This window comes from Daucus carota, chromosome 1, assembly GCF_001625215.2.
Source record: "Daucus carota subsp. sativus chromosome 1, DH1 v3.0, whole genome shotgun sequence".
Classification (NCBI taxonomy): domain Eukaryota; kingdom Viridiplantae; phylum Streptophyta; class Magnoliopsida; order Apiales; family Apiaceae; genus Daucus; species Daucus carota.
Genome location: NC_030381.2, coordinates 43,334,856 through 43,351,283, shown reverse-complemented (window position 1 = coordinate 43,351,283; position 16,428 = coordinate 43,334,856). Strand labels below are relative to the sequence as shown.

Genomic DNA, 16,428 nt, shown 5'->3' with positions numbered 1-16,428 from the left:
AGGACATAATCAGACTTGCCCGCATCAAACTCCTTTCACCTCCGTTTTTGAGAGGAATAAGAAAAAATAAAAGTTCATGAAGATCAATGAATTCTTGTTGACTCCTTTTTACCCCTTTAACTTCTTTAACTTAGATGGAACTAAAATACTGTAGCATCAGAAATTAAAATAAGAGAAATATATCACCTAGAAAACAATTTCAAGTATGCAAGTAGCGGGTTATTCAAAGTGGGGTTTATCTACTTATCGGTTTGGGCTTAATAAGACCAGCTACAACAAGCCCAAAAGATCAGAAAATTGAAAATTAACCCAAAATTCCCGCCTAAAAAAAATCAAAGAAGCGCAAGAAACAAACAAAACCCCCTCAAATGCCATGTCATCGATCTCCGCGAAATCAGAAGAAAGAACGAAAAAACACAAAAGAAACGCCACGTCACCGATCCCCGTGAACACCCCTCAGCCAATCAAAACACAGACACGACACTTATATAAACCGAGAACAATAAACAAAACACTGCAGAATAAAAAAATTATAAAGCACAGCAGTTAGGGTTTGATAGTGAAAATACAAATGGGCAACAAAGAGGGAAAATCCACCGGCGGCAGAGGAAAGACGGCGCCGGCGACGAAGTCAGTCTCCCGCTCTTCAAAAGCCGGTCTTCAATTCCCGGTCGGTCGAATTGCTCGTTTTCTCAAAGCCGGCAAGTACTCTCAGCGTGTCGGTGCTGGTGCTCCCGTTTATCTCGCTGCTGTTCTCGAATACCTCGCTGCTGAGGTTCGACAATTTTGTACACGACATGAATATTTAGTCAACCTTTTGTTTGTCTATGTGTTGATTGTTTATATTTTTACAGGTGCTGGAATTGGCGGGAAATGCTGCGAGGGATAACAAGAAGACTAGGGTTATCCCGAGGCACATTCAGTTAGCGGTGCGGAATGATGAGGAGTTGAGCAAGCTTTTGGGGTCTGTTACGATTGCGAATGGAGGTGTGATGCCGAATATTCATCAGAATTTGTTGCCGAAGAAGGTGGGCAAGGGGAAAGGGGACATTGGCTCTGCTTCGCAGGAGTTCTAGGGTTGTTGATTTCAGGCTGTTTTCAGTTTTTGCTATATGGTACTAGTGGGAATGTAGGGTGCTTTTGTGATATATGGTTGTGTTTTGAAATGCTTTGGATGAATGTCATGTAAATTTGTTGATAGCTTAATGGCGAAAAATCTTTGGTTATGAATTCAAATTTGGTTTTCTTTTGTGTGCTTTTTCATGCTTCTTGTTGAATACTAGTTAGTTTATACATTGAAAAGGATATGACTTTAAAGATCAGCAGTAATTGAAGGGAAAATAATAAACTGAAGTGCTGAAAGATGTGAATCAGTGTGCAGTTTGGAAAAGAAAAATACATATACTTCTTCATTTTTTCAAAGAAAGATGGAATGTTTGAAAAGCTGAAGCAATTGACTGACTGAACTTTAAGAATGGCTGAATGATAAATCTAGTGTAAAGGTGAAAGAGTATTGTGTCATTGCACTTGGACAAATTGTATGTATATATTGCAGATATTAACTTGGGTTTTGTATTGTGAATTTGTGATTTAGCAAATGGAACAAAATAGAGCTTAAGCTTTTCATATAATGTAGTGAGTGGATCAGAAGAGAGATTATTATACTTGTCAGTCAGAGTAAGATTATTATACTGTGAAGACAATGTAGCATTGTTTTGTCTTCACAGTGAAACAGAAGAGGAAAATACCATTGGCAATAAACTGAAAGTTTAAACATCGCATAAGGAGGCATTTACCATTGATCATTAGTTCATTACGTTCTGATTGATGTATTTCTACAAAAAAATGCACTAGCAAAGTTTATTGATGAATGATGACTATATTACTGGATCTGTTAAAGCTTTTTCTATAGTATCAATACAATCTCCCACTGACCTTCCTAGTGCCATGGCCTCAGCTAATCTTGATCGAGCATCATACTGACGATCCAGTATTAGGACCGCATTAAGTGCAGCCCTCTTGATTTGAGATTCTGCTTCATCTTCTTTTAAGTCCCACCGCTTAAGTATAATATACATCTGTTTCATGACCAACAAATCTGCAGTTTTAGCAACAAAAAGGAAATAAAACATATTTGCAGTTATATACAACTTTGATGAACCTCTGAGGATTAGCGGACAGTAGCCTGACCTTCTTTACATCAGAATGAAGTCCTGCTGAGCAACCAAAAACCGAATGCTCTGCTACTAAGCCTCCGACTATAACACTTAATACTCTACACACTGTCTACGAAAGAGGATAAATAAACAAAACCTTAATCAACTGTGTATATCACACATACATAGAGAGAGAATATACACATGATGCTCTTAGCAGGTTCCTCCAAGAAATGAAAAGTTGCACTCTGTCAAAACTAAGTAGTACTATCTAAAGCCAACTTGAAGGAATTTAGAATAGCATTACCACTATTTTACTTATATCACACATATCTAGAGTACTGCAGATTATATTTCAAATTCTAAGGATAGAATTTTCTCTGGCATCACAAATAGAAAAATACACTCTACTCCATGCAACTGATAATCTTATAGTCATTTAACAATTATCATGAAGATTCAGCTTTTGTGAGTATTGTGAGAGCATTATATGAGTCAGTTCAGTAACATTATATTTGCTACATTATGCCAGACAGGATGATACCTCAAAAGGGGAACTACACACCTTGCTCAGGCTATGCAATGTCTGATTCCCTCTTAGAAAACATAAAAACAAATTTTTTTCTTAAGGGACAAATATGATGCTCACAAGATACCGCAGTATATAATCCACTTATGTCTTCCTATTATCCTATATATGACTGGTACAAACAATTGCCCAAATATTAGTATAAGCAAAGAACTTGACATGGGAAATAACATAAACAGCAAATTTTAAACCTAGAAAGAATTCGCACTTCATCAAAAAATTTCTCTTTATCGAGCTTGCGGTCTGATTTTCTATCAGGATCAACCTGTTCAGCACAGAAAAAATTGGGTTTAAAAATGGCAGAGATACACAAAAGAGAACACTTGGCATAATTGAGTAAAAGTGCAAAACTGATTGAACCAAAATCACAATGGCTTTTATCTGTCAGTCAAGGTTCTTTCTCCTTTTCACTTTCCAAATCATTAGCGTGAAAGATTCTTGTTTAAACAGCTAATTGTACTCCATTTCAGAATTTGAATTAAATTCTTTAAATGTTAATTCTTATAGTACATAGTTTGAAATTCCATATATGATAGTGTACCTAAAGGAGATGTGCTGCCATGGTGACAACACATTTTTTGACATCTTTCGTGAGCTTTTGGATATAGTTGTAAAAATTAATTCTAGAATCTGATACAGACATCCAAATTCCCAAAAAAACAAAAAGTAATTTAAACCATTACTTACTTCTTCAATAAGGCCAAGAAAGTCTACCCTTCCTCCAGCAAGTTCATCCTGATTTAGATCATCCATGGTAGGTACTTTATATCTTTTTGGAAGAACACCTAGCAAGTAGCCAACCAAAAAATGACCTGCCTCATGCTGTAATATATTGTCTTTCAGTTATTACTGCTATTATCAGGAGAGGTTCGAGTTAAAATGACTGAAGTACTCAGTGCTGGTGTTAACAGCAACAACTGCATTTCTTAATTATTTGTTCAATGGTTCAATTTCAACCTTCTCCTTCGCCGTGTCAAACTACTAGCACGTTTCACTTTTTTAAAAGCATCATAATTATATTTCCTTTTCATACAGTAGGCCTTGACATATTTTAAGAGAGACCTGGAAGTAAATAAGTATGTCTTACTTGCATACACTTTAGGTGATCATTCAGAATATAATCTCCGCTTTTGCGATGCATCAAGCTCTCCAGTTCCAACAATGAAAGCTATGAAAACAAGCATAGAATAAAAGATGAGAATGGGTAGGTGTGGACACTACTGTTCAATATTATAGTTGCAGCAATAAATAAAAGAAGGACGGGTTAACTTAAGTCAACAAAAAGCTATATTACCCAGCTAACATACTGAAATTCCTTCAACTCAAAAAGTATTACTTGTCTCATCGAACAGGTAAAAAGGTACATCTAACATCACATCTATGCACAATTACAGTGAGTTGCTGGCTTATAAGAAAAAAGAGTATATGAGCTACAAGTCCTTCAAACATGAACCTTAAGTATAAAAAAGTAAAAAATAAAAAATCATGTTATCAAGTACCCTCCAAACATATATTAATTTTTCACAGCTGCTGATTTTTGATAAACTTAACTTTATAAACTCTGAAAGAAATCATCACCAAAATGAAAATTTGAGCAAAAATCCTGGGACATTCTATCCTCTACACAAAAACTAATGTGACTGGAGACTGGTAGACAGTAGAACTCTGCAGTATGTCACAAAATAATGGAATATCTTTATCATTATATCCAGTTTGTTTCATGTTAAAAAATATCAGTCCATAAAATTTAGTTGCTTTTTATACTTGCTATATGTAACTGAATCTTTTTTGTTTAGAGACTGTATGAAAATGCTATTTTATACACCACAAGAACCAGTGACAAACCGATCCTTCATCCTTGGGTAAGAAACAAATTCAAATGTTCAGGATAACAATGCAAGATACTCAACCATCAACTATCAAGTACTTGAACATTTAACATAATACACACACAAAAAACTCAATCTTACTAGAATGTCATGTAATTATAAACATTGAATGCCAAGCAAAGAAACATACCTTGCCTGACGAAGTAAATCGAATGCTATCTTTGATAGAATCCAATATCAAATCAAGGCGCGTTTGCAATGATGGTGTGTATGATCTCTCGATGATCAGATCATCAAGTGACTGTATCTGCACAAACACATGTTCCTTGAGCAGTCCGAAATACAACTGCACATGCTAACTACTACTATAACCTCTCCTTATCCGTAAAATCTTAAAAATTAAAGAGTTCTAAAACTCGTGACCAAGCAGATAACAAGCAGACATTTGACTCAAGCAACAAGTAGTATTAAGCCATATTAAAACTTACAACAACATTTTAATCCAAGTATCGAAAAACAAACTAACAGTCAATATAAACCAAATTAATAGAATTAATATATAAAGACCTGTTTGGCAGCTCCAAAACCACGAAGGCCACAAGATTTGACAAGAGAAAGAGCTGCTCTGTAATTGCCTTTGGAGAGCTCTCTGTCCACTCGTTTCAGTGTATTACGACGTCGTGTAGCACTGAGCTCCGCTGCAAGAAGAAGGGGTTTTCTGGCTACAATTAGACCGCTGAAGCGGAGGCAGAAATTCATCTGGGCATTCAAATGTTTATATATTTATCTTCAGTTCTTCACTTCATATACAAGCATAGAGCATAAAACTACAATTTCATCTTGTTCATAGCAAAACTACAATTTAATGCTCCTCCCGGATAAAGTTATATAGCAGTATTTTTTCTTTCAATTTTGTCTATGAAAATTGAAAAATCAATATTTTAAAATTTTCTTATTTATTAAAAAATTCTATATGTTTAAAATGCTTTTATCATTTGACGAAAAATCTCCAAAAATTTTATGCAAGTCTTGAATTACTAGATCGTTCCATTCCTAAAACCATGAAAAAAAAAAGAGAAGAAATATGTGATATACACAAAACTTCAATCTTCAATGTTGTAAAATAAGATTTTAAATATATGTAATGTTGCTGTTAAATCATTGTTAAAAACTAATATAATTGGGGTGTTTGAGTTAACTTAAAATGAGTGACTTTTTGTTCAAAGTAAACAAAATGAAGTAGAAATGAGAAATAAATAAGTTGATAAGGTGTTTGGAAAAAAAAAGTAAGAGTCCTGTGACAAAGCTAGCACCTTTTTAAAGTGCTTCTGCTTGTCTAAATGTACTCGGTCATTTTTGCATGTCTGGGAGTTGGATGGTAAATTTTTTTGAACTAAAGAAACTCTTGGTAACAACTATTCCATTCAAAAATAATTCTTTACACAAGAAAGTATCTTGTGACAAAAAAAATGTCTCATACTTATTTGCGCACGAGTCAAGAAAAACAGAAATCAGAAATACCTTCTGCTAAAAATTAAATATTAGAGTACCAACCGTAATGTTTCAAAATATGAATACTATTTTGCGACTAAGTTGAAATTAAGGATTACAATCCAATTCTTACAAACATATAGGAAGATCACACATTTTATCCCATTCATATTAATTATTTAGTTTCATTTATACTTTAATTAAACATAATTTATATTACTTAACACTCCATTAATTTGAGGCAAAATGTTTTAACAAAATTGAAAATGATTGCATACGTTAATTATCTTTGATTTAAGATTGTCAAATAAAAGGAAATTTTTTATTTAAAATTTAAAAAAACATTATATTAATTAGATTTATAAGTTATTGATGTGTTGTCTCGTGCTATCCAGAGGTACAGAGGCAAAAAACATGACTTAATTTATAAGTATGAAATATTAACATGTATATAAATATAAATTGATAAATATGTACAACCAAATATTATGCATCCCCAGTTCCCCACAAATAAAACAAGAAATATTAATAAGGAAAAATATATTCTTCTCCCCCTTTTTAAGCTATAGAAACTGCTGTGCCCATATATTATCAGAGCTAGGGTTTTGCGAGAAAAGAGCGAGAGAGAAATACAGGATTGGAAAAGATGGGAAGATACCGAGAGAGAAGCCGTAGCTACAGTCCCAAACGTTCTCACCGCGACTACGACGACCGTTCTCACCGCGACCGCGACCGCGACGACCGTTCTCACCGCGACTACGACGACCGCTCTCACCGTGACCGCCGTCCTGTTCGCGACCGCCGATCTCCGGGTCCCTCCGGTCTTCTCGTTCGCAACATCTCTCTCACTGCCAGGTCCATCTCTCTATTAATTATATATGCAGACATATTTTTTCTCTCTTAAATTATGTGAATTTGTTTATATTTTTTATTGAGATTGAATTCAGATTGTAGAGTGTATTATCGTCGTAATTACTTGAATTTTGAAGATGAATTGTTTTATGTAATTAGCTGTTACTTACTTAAGAAGTTTCGAGTATATAGGAAGTCGGATGTTATATCTAATTAGTTTTATAGTTACAGATTCATTACAATGTTCTTGCTTATTTTGAATAACAGACATTTGTGTATTATTTTGATGAGGGGGTTGCATTTGGTTGAAATGATTTTGAAAGGTACTCAATTAGAGTTATAAGTAATCCGTAATTGTCTGTTAGTATGCAATTAGACATATAAGATGTCTTTGATTTATTAGTGGTTTTTGATTAGGAATGTATAGAATCATTAAATTAGCCTTATTTGGTTGATTGGCACTCCTTTAGGCTCATCTCGCATACAAATTCTGGGGGGCCCCAAGTCCTGCAAAGCTGATGTTTTTTAATATAGATTCTAGTATAATATAGATTTTAATAATATAGATTTTAATATACTATCGACAATTTTTTACTGTCATGTAAAACATTAAAATTTAAATTATTGCGGCCTTTAGACTTGTAGACAATACCCCCAGATTTAGAAGAACAAATGTGATATAATGCAAGTGATGGAGTTGATAGAGTTATGTTAAGATTTGTGTAATTCATCTTTTGCGGTCATACTCGGCTTCTGGAACATGCTTGGTTTCATTATACAAGTGTTAGGTGAATTCTGGGTTACCCCAGACAATAGTTCTGCTATTAAGGATTGCTTAACACGTGTTATAAGATATAACAATGTTTTAATTTCTGGGTTTGCAGGCCTGAAGATCTTAGGATTCCCTTTGAACGCTTTGGTCCTGTCAAAGATGTTTATCTTCCCAAAAATTATTACACGGGGTATGTTATGTCATTCTTTTTCCTCTAATGATTATGCAAATGTCAAAGTTCGTTACATGTGGATTAAGAAGACCTCTATGAAGTGGTCAGTGCATATTGGGCAACATATTCATTGATTTGTGATGCTCTCTCGTCTTAGTTGTCAATTTGGAAATCCCAAGACTGTGCCATCAATATTTTAGTTGTCTGTTCTGTTATGTTGCTAACATTAACATTGTTGAGCTGATATATGTTTACCTTGTTCAAACATAAAAGGGAGCCACGTGGATTTGGATTTGTGAAGTTCCGTAATTCTGAAGATGCTGCTGAAGCTAAGCATCATCTAAATGATACTGTTATTGGTGGCCGCCAAATAGCAATTGTTTTTGCTGCTGAGAATAGAAAAACTCCTCAGGATATGCGCAGGAGTGGTGGTGGAAGGTTGTTGCAGACAGCCATTGTCTTTTCATCCTTTCTTCAACAGTTAAGCTATTATGTGTGCAGTTTTCCTATTTTTTTTCTCTTAATGCAGTGGCCGTCATGGGGGCAGCAGTAGAAGATGGAGCCCGCCTAGGTCTCCTAGACGTAGATATCGCTGTCAGTATTACTTAAACCTTTTAGATTTCGCTTTCAATTAAAATCTGGTGTTGCTTCGTTTAACAACTTGACTCTTCAGCATCATTTTAGAAGTATAAATATGTCATGCAATTAAAAGTACATTATACGGTTGTAATCTCACAGTGATTTTGGTTGCATTTGCTTCTTAAAACAGCTTATTCACGTTCACCTTCTCCAGCCAGAAATGGCTCAAGGTAAGCCTTCCCCTTGTAAAGTCCTTTATTAGATTTTTTAATTTGGAATTCTTTCAGTCCATTTAAATTATATGTATGCACCATTGTATTCAAATACAGCAGCCTTATTTTCTGTTTCTTTCTTTTTTCTTTTTTCCTTCAAGTTTACCTTTTAAACTGCTGAGACAATTTGATTTTTTGTACACATCGTTAATTTGAAGGATTGATTTCCTTATTTAAGGTTGGAGTTGTGTGAGATATGGTTATTTTCAGAGCTGCAGTTTGCATGCCATGTTAATGTTCAGAAATGTACAATACTGTGGTAATTATTAGAGTAACAAATATGGAATCAAGTCATTTTGATGTGTATAAACCAAATTTTTCATGAAGATTATGAGGCTAAGAGCTTGGTATGACCGCCTTCCACTATCTATCTATGTTTCTGAGATTTCCTTGCTAAATTTATTAAATTTGAATTTATCTATCCATCTATTGTGCTTTCTGTTGTTCCCAAAATCCTCAATCCTCATATATGTTAGAACATATGCAAACGCTTTATCGTCTAGGTTTTTTCATATTGTGATTCATATTGGTGCTGTGCTTGTAAAATGGTACAGTTTAAGCACTTCATGATGTGTGCTAGAGCTTTCTCAGAAATCAACTTAAATCCTAATTTTCTTTGCTCTTTTAGATTTGGAATTATCCTTTGCATTCAACTCATTACTTGCCAGAGATATATTATGTATGTGCTTTGGTTTCCAATGGAGATAACTAAAGTAACACCCAGTTCGTAACAGGATTATGATGGTGAGGATGCAAAAGCTTGGTAGTTGGTGTCTACTTACAGAATAGGGTAGCATGTGCATGTCATGCATGCTTAAGTTAATAGTTTTAGTATGAGTAACATGTGAATTTTTTATGCAGATAGTAAAAGTGAGAAGATAGGATTCTTAAAGATTAGACAAAAAGATACATAAAGTTTTCGAGTTCTTACCTTTTAAAGTCCCATCACAAACAATCACTGGCTGATCTAAAGCTTCAACGACTGAACATACTAAGTGCAAGGGCTTCAAAAAGTTCTGGTTTGTAATTTGTAGACCTCACACAACTAAACCATCAAAACTAGTTTGTGATGGTCTGTATATTGAATAAGTCTTAATAAGGATTCCTTTATTTCTCTTTACCATCTACTTAATCTTGAACTTTAATTTTTTGCTTTGCATACTATCCAGTTACGAAAGAACTTAAAGATTAGAGAGCCAAAAGAAAGAATTTCATGGGAGTTCTATCAAAAGTTCTTATTGCTTATGGTAGAAGGTTCTTTGTGACTGGATATGCAATATTCAGCTGTCTTGAGAAAATAAACCATGTATGAAATCTAGAGAGGTCGTACAATGAAAGCTTCAAAGTTGTGGATGCTGATTACTGAGAATACGGTTGTAAAGCATAACTGAAATTGTGTTGGAACCGAAAGTTTACATTTTATATTCAGGGAGAAAGAGTGATAACTTTGCAGGTAAAGGTTGATATTTCTAGCAAAACTTTATATGTGGAAAGTGCAAAGGTTTATACAACACAGAAAAGTGGATTTTGATCTATTCTCCCCCTCATCCTGAATACTTTTAGCTTGATTTTGAACCTCCTGCTTAAGTCATTACAGCAAATTTAGGTGTGTAAATTTGCCTGTAATTATTGCACACTACTTATTAATATGTGTGTCATTTTTTTCTACAGGGATAAACGAGCAAGAGACCATCGCTCGCCTTCACGTTCCAGGTCTATCTCAAGATCTGTATCACCTCGTGATGATAAAGAGTACAGGTCTGGTCGGCAATCATTCAGTCCCAACAGAAATGGTAAGAGTCCCAATGATAAGGAGCACCATATTTCAGATCAAAGATCAGGTAGGTTGAGGAACAATGATGTCAGCCCACATGATGATGACTACAGTCCTGACAATAAGAGAGATTCTGAGCTTGTGCGCAAGGAAATAAACGCCAGGGAAGATGGCCATAATTTAACAAGATCTGTGTCCAAGTCCCGCAACAGGTCTCGAACTCGCTCCCCTTCATACAGGTACTTCTGTCCTTGATTTTATGAATTGGAAGATTCTATCTTTTTTTAAACTGTTAGAATTGAACAATTGATATTCTTAGTATAGTCTCTTTTCTCACCTACAGGTGCTCCTAGGTTTAACAAACATGTGAAATGGAAGTTATGCACCTGCCATTTATAAAATAAAACAGGACATGTTAGTGGTTATCATTAACAGATCTGAGATTCTTGCTGAATAACAACTTAGTGATAATCTGGTAGCAGACACTAATACATGACTTGTGAAATTTGTGAGTAAGCTTTAAGCTTCACATATTTTTTTTTTCCCCCATAAAAATGTAGCAACTGAAGTATTTAACATGCTAAGGATAAGAAAGTTTACTATTGTCATGGTGGCCAAGTTTTTGTCCCGTAATTAGTTTTATAACATACATATGTCTAAATTTGAAATCTGGCAATTAGACGAGCTTATTTCAGAATCATCTCCACTAATTAGTTTAGTTGCGATTATTGCATAGCACCATTGACATCATGTCTCCCTAATTTTTTTTTATATTTTATTTATCATCTTCAAGATTTCCATATGCAAGTTGGATTTGATCCCAGGAAACTTCAAGACTTTATAATTGTAAATTTCTATTGATTAGTTCATTTGCTGGATTCTAGAGTCCAGTTGTGAGGAATTATTATTAGTATCATTTAAATTAAGAATTATGTTTTTTTGCCTCTGTAAAGTTGTGCACTTCTAAAAAATCTACAGATTGGGCTCCTGTGTCATGTATTCTTCCAGAGAAATTAAATGTTATATTACATACATGTATTTCATTTCTTGCTGCTTTTTTTTTTGCAGTCGCTAAACCGGTGTCTTTATGTTGCTGGAAGTCTGGATTGCAAGGTAGATGTTAATGCCAGTTATTAGGGAGCAAATGTTGAGCAAAAACATGTGAAAACTGTGTGGTTGATACCATGCCTGGAATTATGTAATAGGATGATATGATGTTACTGTTTTAGTAGTTGTGCAAATTCTTCTATGTTCAGCAAATCAGAATCAGTAATGGTTTGTAATTAGTTTTGAGATTTTAAACTATTATTAATTGCGAGGCTGCTTGGTTTGCAAGATTTTTTTTAAATATGATATGGTTTGAGTAGAATAGCATATTATATATGTTGTATCCAATGTTATATTTATATCCTGCAGCAGGATGATGCTGATAAAATTTGAGTTAATTGTCAAGGTGATGTTGATAAGCTATAATGTTTGTTGATAGCTATAATGTTTACTGATGAAGCATATCTAGTGTTTTCTGGAAGCTCATGATTGCGTAATTTGGGAAACAATGTTGATTTAGTAAATGCCAGGCTAGTGAGAAAACAAACGTACAAAATTATTCGATCACAATGCTTATCATGGCGTGGAGAACTCCGACAGCTCACTTGTGTCCTCAGGTGTTAGGGACTCGGGGCTGTCCTCAGGTGTTAGGGACTCGGGGCACCTCGTCGAAGAGTTTGTCTGTGTGTTTGTATGGCGGTCCTTAGAATTTCACCTCGCTGAAAAGTTTGTATTTCCCCTTGGTATAAGTTTGTAAAAGCACACCCAAGTTTGGTACGTCCTAGGGGGCAGGTTGCGCCCCGGCCCATACTGTCATACATGGTAGCTTTCATCAGATATTTCTTATGGGTCGTGTGCATGTGGCCTTGTTCGCGGGAGTTTTTTTTTTTTTTTTTTTGATAATTTAAAATTTATTTTTTAAAAGTATATATATATACATATTTATAAATTTTTTTAGATATAAATGTTAAGGTAGTATTTTATACTCCTTCCGTCTCTCTCATTTCTTTACAATTTTTTATTTGTCAATGCTCGACATGCATTTTTAGGTTCTTATAAAATATAGTTCTGTACTTATTTTTGAGATTTTCTTTTTGTGTATAAAAATTCAAACATCAAATTTTATTTTAAAAAAAAAAGACTAAAAAATAAGTTATGGTATTTTTTAAGAGCATTAGAACGTGTGCCAAACTCTCATTTCCAAGGTTACAAAGGGAGTATTCATTATTTAGCAAGAAAATAAAAGCTTGTTTTGGAGAAAAATAGAATTTTATGTATTTTTTCTAAAATTAAATACTTGTTTCTGAAAAATAAATTTAGTCAAATGAGCATAAAGCAAATAAGGGTCCAGTTAACCAATAATCAGCTTCCTGGTCGTTGGATGAATATCCAGCTGCCAGGATTAAAACAAGAGGTTAATATATCCATCGTTTTTTAATCGCTGGACAGGAAAAAAAGACCCCGTCCGGCCGTTGAAAAGCGCCGATCAAACCTCATCCAACACTTTTACGCTGGATAGACCTCGTCCAGTACTGTTTTAATAGGTTTTTTTCCATGGCATCTTGATTGACACATGCATTTAATCAATTATGCATATATTTTTGTTTACCTAAACCAAGTTTTTATTTCTTCTCTTCTAGAAATTGTGCATATTTTTTTTATCTAAACCAAATTTTATTTATAAGAATATAACTAAATGAAATAGGATCAGTTTTTTTATTCACGAAAAAAACTTTTTGAAAAAATAATTTCAAAAATATACGTTCAAAACTCTTAAAAATAAGAATAAAAAAATAATTAAGAGGACAATCAGAAACAATGGGGTGTATTGGATTGGGATTTTAAAGCATTTTTTTTCATTCATGAAATCCGAGGATATTCGTTTGGGATTTGTCTGAAATCCATTAAAATCTTGAGGTATTCAATTGAGATTTTAAATTATGCTACAAAATCTGGTTGTATTCAATTGGGATTTTAAATTATGCTTTAAAATCCGATGGTATTCAATTGAGATTGTTTAAAATTCATTAAAATCTGGTGGTATTCAAATGCTGATGGATTTTTTTTATTTCATAAAATGATGGATTTTGTGGCATTCTTCGGTGTATTTTAAATTTTTTGAAATCGCATCAAAATCAATCGGATTTTGAAGCATTGTGCTTAAATCCTATCAATTATGCGACATTTTATCAGAAATCCGCACAAAATTAAAATCACGTACAATCCATTAAAATCCATGAACTAAAAACAATTCATTAAAATCCCAATCCAATACCCTAGATATACAGATCCAGCTACCTGGCCCATATATTCAGAAATCAAAGCCTTACCCCAGGCCCAAAATCTTAAACATGGTCAGCTATTTTACCTTTCCCATTTGGTCAAAACCCTAGAAAATATAAATACTCTCAATTTGCAACCAACCCCGTCGGAGCTCCGGCGACCCGACACATCGTTATCTATTCAACCCAAACTCATTCAGGTATTAACAATACATGTATGCTCGAGTATTCATATCTTTATCTTTTATCAGTGCTTGTGTTACTATTAATTGCTATGTTAATGAGTGAGTGTATATATATGCTTTACAGAGTAAAAAAACCCACAGTTGAATCATGTCAATGTGTGTAGTTTACAAGAGAATATCATTTCCTTGTATTAATGTCTGTTGCTGATATTTTTTTCGATATCCAACTAATTTTAACTGGGAGTATATGTCACTGGTAAGTAGGCTACGTGGATGATAAAATGTGCGCATACCTTGAGAACGATAAAATTCAAATATATTTAAAAATATTTAAAGCTAAAAAAGGCGCCTGTTTCTGTACATGAGTCCTTATAGAATTATTTTGTGACGGTTCTTTAGGTTTGGCGCGATGTGGAGATCGGTGGCAATGGTGAAATTGGTGAGGCGTGTGAGTCAATTTGACCTTGTTAGAGCTCAAACCTTGAGCTACTGTACAATGGCGCAGGGTAGAAATCCGAGTTTAAATAACGGGAGCAGAATGCCATCAGATGATGATGGATCGAATGGTGTCTCTATGTCTAAGAATCTAGGAAAGGATATTAAGCACAGAATAGGGAAGAATGTTTCTAAAAGGGATAGGGTCAGCTTTTTAGTGAGCACGCTTCTTGATCTCCAGGACAGTAAAGAAGCTGTTTACGGGACACTAGATTCATGGGCTGCTTGGGAACGGGAGTTCCCTATTGGACATTTGAAGCAGGCTCTTATTGCTCTAGAAAAAGAACAACAGTGGCATAGAGTCGTTCAAGTGATTAAATGGATGTTGAGTAAGGGTCAGGGGACAACAATGAATACATATGGGCAGCTGATTAGAGCATTGGATATGGACCACAGAGTGAAAGAAGCACATGAGATTTGGGTAAAGAAAGTTGGTGATGATCTGCATTCAGTTCCATGGCAGTTATGTAAGCTTATGATAGGTGTATATTACCGAAACAACATGCTGGATAAAGTTGTGAAGCTTTCCAAAAGTATGGAAGCTTATGATCGTAAGATTTATGAGAAGTCTGTTTTGATGAAAATTGCGGATGCATATGAGATGTTGGGCTTAGCTGAAGAGAAGAACCGCATATTGGAGAAACACAGTGATTTGCTTGATGAGACGTCAAAAAGACATACCAAGCAATCTCGAGGGAAACCGTCCAAGAAAAAGTGAGGATTGGTAGTGCAAATGGACATGTCACTGTTTTCTCAACTTATTCATCATAAGCTTCAGAACTAGTTGTAAAATTAATCGGCAGCAACAGTCATGGTTATTATTCAGCTGGTATTTTAGATTATGAATGGTATCTGTGCATAATATATTTGGAAGAAAATATAGTTTTGGCCTTCTACAGCTGTTGGTGCAAATGGAAGCATGTGTTATTGTTGTCTCAACTGGGGACAGTCATATTTATCATTTATCTGGTAATTTGATTCCATGGATTTTATTCGGGCACAATATATTTATAAACAACATACAGAAGTTGCTGGAGTTATAGGTGGCGATTAATGTCACCAGGCAGGCGTTTGAAGGTCTTCTGAGTCTGAGACCTGAATATAACGTAGTTGCCTCTGGTATTGGAGTTATTCTTTGAGGACTCACTTGGAATTTTTTCCTTCCTCAATATTTTACAGCTTTATAAAGTTTGAATTCAAGTTTGATTACGAGCTTTATTATCTTCTGTTATTCAGTTTTGTTCACGAGTTTTCAATATCCCAGCTGAATGAAATAATTAAGCTTAAAATCATCAAAACATTACCAAGGCAGGACCAGGACACTTCATTGTCTACACAAATAACTTTAAGGTACAGACTACAGACTAGCATCAGTAACTCTGACTCTGATATCTGTTACAGCTCAAGTATTTGAGTCCATCTAATACTCTGATATCTGTTACAGCTCAAGTATTTGAGTCCATCTAATAAACTGATATAGGCCATCTATCCCTGCTTCTGGACTCATGCAAAGATAATAAACCAGTATATGTTCAGAAGTAAACAGATTCTGGAACAAAATACTCTGAGCTCCAATACTCGAAATTAATTACCAAATAGATCTCGACTACTCTATGTTGAAGCTAAAATTCGAGACCCGGTTGAGCCATTTTATCTGGTCGAATTCAAACCAGTTTGGTTCGAGTTACAGCCATATTAGTACACAAGGATAAATATTTGTACAGAATACAGACTAAGAGGTCTTCTGGACCATACAAGACATCAGAAACAATCACTGGACAGCAGGATAAGGGCATGACAAACCATTAATCTTCTTGAACCATAAGGCTTTCGGTGCTCCGAAGGATCCAGGCCCCATAAGAGAGAACTCATGAGCACTAAGAAGGCTCCAAGATTTAGACCAAGTTGTACAGAACGGTTTTGCAGTCCTTTT

At 34.7% G+C, this 16,428-nt stretch overlaps 4 protein-coding genes across 5 annotated transcripts; 3 read left to right on the top strand and 1 right to left on the bottom strand.

The window, feature by feature from the left end:
• The first annotated feature begins 502 nt into the window (after positions 1–502).
• Positions 503–1,257, top strand: LOC108203626 (probable histone H2AXb). The gene is made up of 2 exons (XM_017372626.2): positions 503–775; positions 855–1,257. Exons 1-2 carry the CDS (start codon positions 572–574, stop codon positions 1,074–1,076), a joined length of 426 nt encoding a protein of 141 aa, XP_017228115.1. The 5' UTR covers positions 503–571; the 3' UTR covers positions 1,077–1,257.
• A 505-nt stretch (positions 1,258–1,762) lies between these two features.
• On the bottom strand, positions 1,763–5,439 carry LOC108203614 (uncharacterized). 2 transcript variants are annotated; one of them, XM_017372614.2, is made up of 7 exons: positions 5,142–5,439; positions 4,765–4,881; positions 3,833–3,913; positions 3,433–3,567; positions 2,954–3,010; positions 2,191–2,286; positions 1,763–2,078 (listed from the first exon to the last, which is right to left on the bottom strand). In XM_017372614.2, the coding sequence occupies exons 1-7, from the start codon at positions 5,331–5,333 to the stop codon at positions 1,878–1,880; spliced, it is 879 nt and encodes a 292-aa protein (XP_017228103.1). In that variant the 5' UTR covers positions 5,334–5,439; the 3' UTR covers positions 1,763–1,877. The 2 variants fall into 2 exon arrangements, with proteins under 2 accessions (XP_017228103.1, XP_017228110.1); XM_017372621.2 differs by having other exon boundaries at positions 1,962–2,098.
• Positions 5,440–6,582: 1,143 nt separating this feature from the next.
• LOC108203610 (serine/arginine-rich SC35-like splicing factor SCL28) lies at positions 6,583–11,834 on the top strand. Its single transcript, XM_017372604.2, has 7 exons — positions 6,583–6,920; positions 7,802–7,879; positions 8,135–8,299; positions 8,391–8,455; positions 8,631–8,670; positions 10,384–10,725; positions 11,555–11,834. The coding sequence occupies exons 1-7, from the start codon at positions 6,712–6,714 to the stop codon at positions 11,559–11,561; spliced, it is 906 nt and encodes a 301-aa protein (XP_017228093.1). The 5' UTR covers positions 6,583–6,711; the 3' UTR covers positions 11,562–11,834.
• A 2,046-nt stretch (positions 11,835–13,880) lies between these two features.
• On the top strand, positions 13,881–15,713 carry LOC108209339 (pentatricopeptide repeat-containing protein At4g18975, chloroplastic). The gene is made up of 2 exons (XM_017380188.2): positions 13,881–14,015; positions 14,400–15,713. The coding sequence occupies exon 2, from the start codon at positions 14,410–14,412 to the stop codon at positions 15,211–15,213; it is 804 nt and encodes a 267-aa protein (XP_017235677.1). The 5' UTR covers positions 13,881–14,015; positions 14,400–14,409; the 3' UTR covers positions 15,214–15,713.
• Positions 15,714–16,428: the final 715 nt, after the last annotated feature.

Excerpts from the sequence above, each read along its gene's own strand:
- LOC108203626 (XM_017372626.2), top strand. The coding sequence starts at position 572 with ATGGGCAACAAAGAGGGAAAATCCACCGGCGGCAGAGGAAAGACGGCG. Across the intron at positions 776-854 it reads TCGAATACCTCGCTGCTGAG|GTGCTGGAATTGGCGGGAAA; the intron begins GTTCGACAATTT and ends ATATTTTTACAG.
- LOC108203614 (XM_017372614.2), bottom strand. The coding sequence starts at position 5,333 with ATGAATTTCTGCCTCCGCTTCAGCGGTCTAATTGTAGCCAGAAAACCC. Across the intron at positions 4,882-5,141 it reads GTTTTGGAGCTGCCAAACAG|ATACAGTCACTTGATGATCT; the intron begins GTCTTTATATAT and ends GTGTTTGTGCAG. Across the intron at positions 3,914-4,764 it reads GATTTACTTCGTCAGGCAAG|CTTTCATTGTTGGAACTGGA; the intron begins GTATGTTTCTTT and ends TTGTTTTCATAG.
- LOC108203610 (XM_017372604.2), top strand. The coding sequence starts at position 6,712 with ATGGGAAGATACCGAGAGAGAAGCCGTAGCTACAGTCCCAAACGTTCT. Across the intron at positions 6,921-7,801 it reads AACATCTCTCTCACTGCCAG|GCCTGAAGATCTTAGGATTC; the intron begins GTCCATCTCTCT and ends CTGGGTTTGCAG. Across the intron at positions 8,300-8,390 it reads CGCAGGAGTGGTGGTGGAAG|TGGCCGTCATGGGGGCAGCA; the intron begins GTTGTTGCAGAC and ends CTCTTAATGCAG.
- LOC108209339 (XM_017380188.2), top strand. The coding sequence starts at position 14,410 with ATGTGGAGATCGGTGGCAATGGTGAAATTGGTGAGGCGTGTGAGTCAA.